Genomic DNA, 4,628 nt, shown 5'->3' on the forward strand with positions numbered 1-4,628 from the left:
ATACCTCAGTGTTTTATTTATACGCACAAAAGCAACTTGAAAAAAGTTAGTGATTCACATTATATAGTTTAGTCCACATGTCTTGGAGAATTTTGTCTCCTGTTAAATCTGAACATGTAAGGCTCCGTGAGGCCGCGCGGTGGCGCTGCAGGTTAAGAAGACAGAGCACCGGAATTGCTTCTGCGATCTCCTCCGGGCCAGTTTCTCACCACCTAGAAGCAAAAGACGCGCTTTCTTCAGCCAAAGCAAGGGCGAGTGTAAAACCTTAAATATTCTATTTGGAGGCTTGATTCTGACGTTCTGGACTGTGAGACGGTGCTGTCCGGATCCTGGGCATACGCGAAGCTACTGTGAAGCAAACAGGAAAGAGGAAAGAGCCATGGAGACTGCGTGGATGCACAATCTGAGGCAAAGGCAAGTCCTGATTTTCTTTGTTTTGCTGAGTGTGTCTGAGGCAGGTACCGAGCTGGGTCCCTATTTCATACAGGAAGAAATGGAGAGGGGCTCCTTTGTGGCAAATCTTGGGAAAGATCTGGGGGTGGAGCTGGCAGAGATTTCCACCCGCCGGGCTCGGATCATTTCCCAGGAAAATAAAGAGCATTTGCAGCTCAATGTTCAGTCTGGAGATTTGCTCATAAACGAGAAATTAGATAGAGAGGAGCTGTGTGGCTCCATTGAACCTTGTGTTTTACACTTCCAAGTGTTAATGGAAAACCCTTTAGAGGTATTTCAGGCTGAACTGAGGGTGAAGGACATAAACGATCATTCTCCAGTGTTCAGTGAAAAGGAAATGATACTGAGAATACCAGAAAACAGTCCACTGGGAAACACATTCCCTTTAAATAATGCTCTGGACTCAGACGTAGAAATGAACAACATTCAGCGCTATGAAGTCAACTCCAACTCTCATTTCCTGGTTGTAACCCGCAACCGCAGCGATGGCACGAAGTACCCAGAGCTGGTGCTGGAGAAAGAACTGGATCGGGAGGAGGAGCCCGAGCTGAGGTTAACCCTGACAGCCTTGGATGGTGGCTCTCCTCCCCGGTCTGGGACGGCGCGGGTTCTCATTGAAGTAGTAGACACCAACGATAACGCACCCAAGTTTCAGCAGCCAACTTACCAAGTGCAAATTCCAGAGAACCGCCCCACGGGGTCCCTGGTAGTCACAGTCTCAGCCAGTGATTTAGACAGTGGAGATAATGGAAAAGTACTGTACACACTCTCTCAGCCTTCAGAAGATATCAGCAAGACATTAGAAGTAAATCCTGTAACAGGGGAAATTCGGCTACGAAAAGAGGTAGATTTCGAAACAATTCCCTCTTATGAAGTGGATATCAAGGCCACGGATGGGGGAGGTCTCTCAGGAAAATGCACTCTGCTCCTGCAGGTGGTGGACGTGAATGACAACCCCCCAGAAGTGATGCTGTCTGCACTTAACAGCCCAGTTCCAGAAAACTCTCCGGATGAGGTAGTTGCTGTTTTCAGTGTTAGAGATTCTGACTCCGGGAAAAATGGAAAGGTGATTTCCTCCATCCAGGAGGACCTTCCCTTTCTTCTAAAACCTTCAGGAAAGAACTTTTACACTTTAGTAACCAAGAGAGCGCTAGACAGAGAAGAAAGAGAGCAATACATCGTCATCATCACAGTCACTGACATGGGCACACCCAGGCTCACAACCCAGCACACCATAACAGTGCAGGTCTCAGATGTCAACGACAATGCCCCCGCCTTCACACAAACCTCCTACACCCTGTTTGTCCAGGAGAACAACAGCCCCGCCCTGCACATAGGCACCATCAGCGCCACAGACTCAGACTCAGGATCCAATGCCCACATCACCTACTCTCTGCTGCCCACCCACGACCCGCAGCTGGCCCTCGACTCGCTCATCTCCATCAATGCCGACAATGGGCAGCTGTTCGCGCTCAGGGCGCTCGACTATGAAACCCTGCAGACTTTCGAGTTCCACGTGGGCGCCACAGACCAAGGCTCTCCTGCGCTCAGCAGCCAGGCGCTGGTGCGAGTGCTGGTGCTGGACGCCAACGACAATGCGCCCTTCGTGCTCTACCCGCTGCAGAACGCCTCTGCACCCTGCACAGAGCTGCTGCCCAGGGCGGCAGAGCCTGGATACCTGGTCACCAAGGTGGTGGCAGTGGACCGCGACTCTGGACAGAATGCCTGGCTGTCATTCCAGCTGCTCAAGGCCACGGAGCCCGGGCTGTTCAGCGTGTGGGCTCACAATGGCGAGGTGCGCACCTCCAGGCTGCTGAGTGAGCGCGATGCTCCCAAGCACAGGCTGCTGCTGCTGGTCAAGGACAATGGAGATCCTCCAAGGTCAGCCAGTGTCACTCTGCATGTGCTGCTGGTGGATGGCTTCTCTCAGCCCTACCTGCCTCTGCCAGAGGTGGCGCGCGACTCTGCCCAAGACGAGGACTTGCTCACACTGTACCTGGTCATTGCCTTGGCTTCTGTGTCTTCCATCTTCCTGTTGTCTGTGCTGCTGTTCGTGGGGGTGAGGCTGTGCAGGAGAGCCAGGGCGGCCTCTCTGGGTGGCTGCTCTGTGCCTGAGGGACACTTTCCTGGTCACCTGGTGGATGTCAGCGGGGCAGGGACCCTGTCCCAGAGCTACCAGTATGAGGTGTGTCTGATGGGCGATTCTTCTGGGACCAGCGATTTTAAATTCGTAAAGCCAGTTCTCCCCAGCTCCCTGCCCCAGTCCTCTGGGAAAGAAATAGTGGAAAATTCTACCCTCCGGAATAGTTTTGGATTTAATTATTCTTAGAAAGCTACTTAATAGGTATTTACTTCCTAATATTCTTGTTGATTAGCTAAGTTCTGTATACCTGTTACTAACAACAATTTTAATTTTCACTTTACTCGTCAGTTTTCAGGTTTATGCTTAATGTCATAAAGTGGGTTTTACTCTTTTTTTATTGCATAGAATTTCTTCATAGGATCCCAGTAACTGAAAAGGCTTTATCTGCACAGTTAAAGTGATTGTTAAAACTTTTCTACCACTTTGCCCTTGTTGACTTCATTAGCTCTGCACATTTCCTGTGAGTGTTCTGTTTCTAGACTTCTTGAACTATTAAAATATTGCATTGCTTGTTATGTACATGTAAACTCCTCAGTATTTCTGCATTCCTTTTCTATTCTGGCAGTCTTGTTGATTAGTCCTTGGTTTTCATTATATAGAATACTTGTCTAATGCCATCCTAGTATTTTATAGTTCTATCTTCGTTGTTTCTATATCTTGATTTAAAATCTATTTCTGTCATAAGTAATAGAAGCACCTAGTCAATCTGAAAACAAACATATTGTAAAATATTGTTTGTGTAGATGTGCCTAAATTTGTGGCCATGAAGGCAAACTTCAGCATTCTAAGGCATCAAAATGAAGCACTTAATAATTTGCTTTAATTCTGCATGGAAACCTTAGATAGACATTGAGTTTTCCGTGGCTTACAATCCAGTTGCACTCTGCTGAATAAACAGTGTATGTGTATCACCAGGCGGATGTGGTGACTTCTCTGTGCAACAGAGCTGGGATTTGGGGCTCTGTGTAATCTTTTTCATGTTCATATCCTAAGGTTCAATCTATACCATTTGCTTTTAGTGGGAAAATTAGAGCAGTCTGAGCCTTTGAATAAAATTCTTTGTGAGGAAGACGTTTTATTGATATATCTTTGCTTTCAACATCATTAAGATATGTTACTTTGTCATAGTTTTGATCTTTTATTTAATGTACAGTAATCAGATCATATTAGATTTTATTAAGAGGGACATTTAAACAAAGGTGGGACTTTTGTTCAACTGGCTATTATAAGAAAATAAAGACAAATTTGAAAGGAAGGGAACAGAAATGTTAAGTATAAGTAAGTGAAATAACATGATTTTCAAATGGTAGGGACTGATGTTCACAGGCCGTTTCTTGTTCTCCTTATAGTTCATTTGTGTGTGCTTTGACTCAATAAACATAAGTGACTGGATGACTTGCCAAAGATAAGACACAGTTCCTATCCCAAGTAGGTCACATACCGAAGGAGAGATAGACTCTTATAAAACCGGAAGCAATGTTATTTACACAATAAGCATAGTGATGTGCATGAGTCACAGTAATAGGCATTCTGGGGCACAGAGGAAGGACAGCATGATTGCTCAGTTATGGATGCAAAGTAGTGCTTCTGTTCAAGGAATGTGACACAGAGTTTGAATAAGGTTTCTGAGGAACGTGCCAAAGATTTCTTTTGCCCGTTTCTTGTGTCCCTGTGCCCTTGTTTCCAGAACTGTAAAATATGTTATCAAACGACATGCCCACAATTTTTCCTTTGATGGCATGAGCCTGTGCCAGGAATGAAAGGACTAGCGTGGAGCTAGATCTAGCAGTGAAACAAAGTTCCGGCTACAAACCTCCTATTCAGCTGTTAGAATCTTAACTTTCCCATGAAGCCGTGAAGAAAAAGTATTAATGGACCTCTGTCTCAGTATTATTTTCACAAAACAAACAAAAAGAAAAAGTGAAAAACTTAAAAAAAAAAAAAGCCACTGTAGGAAATACGAACACGTAAAACTGGCAAACAGCGTTTTCAATCTGTTCGTGGCCACATGGTGGCGCTGCAGGCTAAAGAG

The 4,628-nt window shown here is 45.7% G+C and overlaps 1 protein-coding gene across 1 annotated transcript; it reads left to right on the plus strand.

Moving 5' to 3' along the window:
- Positions 1-52: 52 nt before the first annotated feature.
- Positions 53-4,530, plus strand: LOC114687140 (protocadherin beta-16-like). Its single transcript, XM_028861839.2, has one exon. The coding sequence runs from the start codon at positions 380-382 to the stop codon at positions 2,780-2,782; it is 2,403 nt and encodes an 800-aa protein (XP_028717672.1). The 5' UTR covers positions 53-379; the 3' UTR covers positions 2,783-4,530.
- Positions 4,531-4,628: the final 98 nt, after the last annotated feature.

The sequence above is a fragment of the Peromyscus leucopus genome, chromosome 19 (genome assembly GCF_004664715.2).
Source record: "Peromyscus leucopus breed LL Stock chromosome 19, UCI_PerLeu_2.1, whole genome shotgun sequence".
Classification (NCBI taxonomy): Eukaryota; Metazoa; Chordata; class Mammalia; order Rodentia; family Cricetidae; genus Peromyscus; species Peromyscus leucopus.

Bases quoted from the DNA above. Each gene is read 5' to 3' on its own strand.
- LOC114687140 (XM_028861839.2), top strand. From the start codon at position 380: ATGGAGACTGCGTGGATGCACAATCTGAGGCAAAGGCAAGTCCTGATT.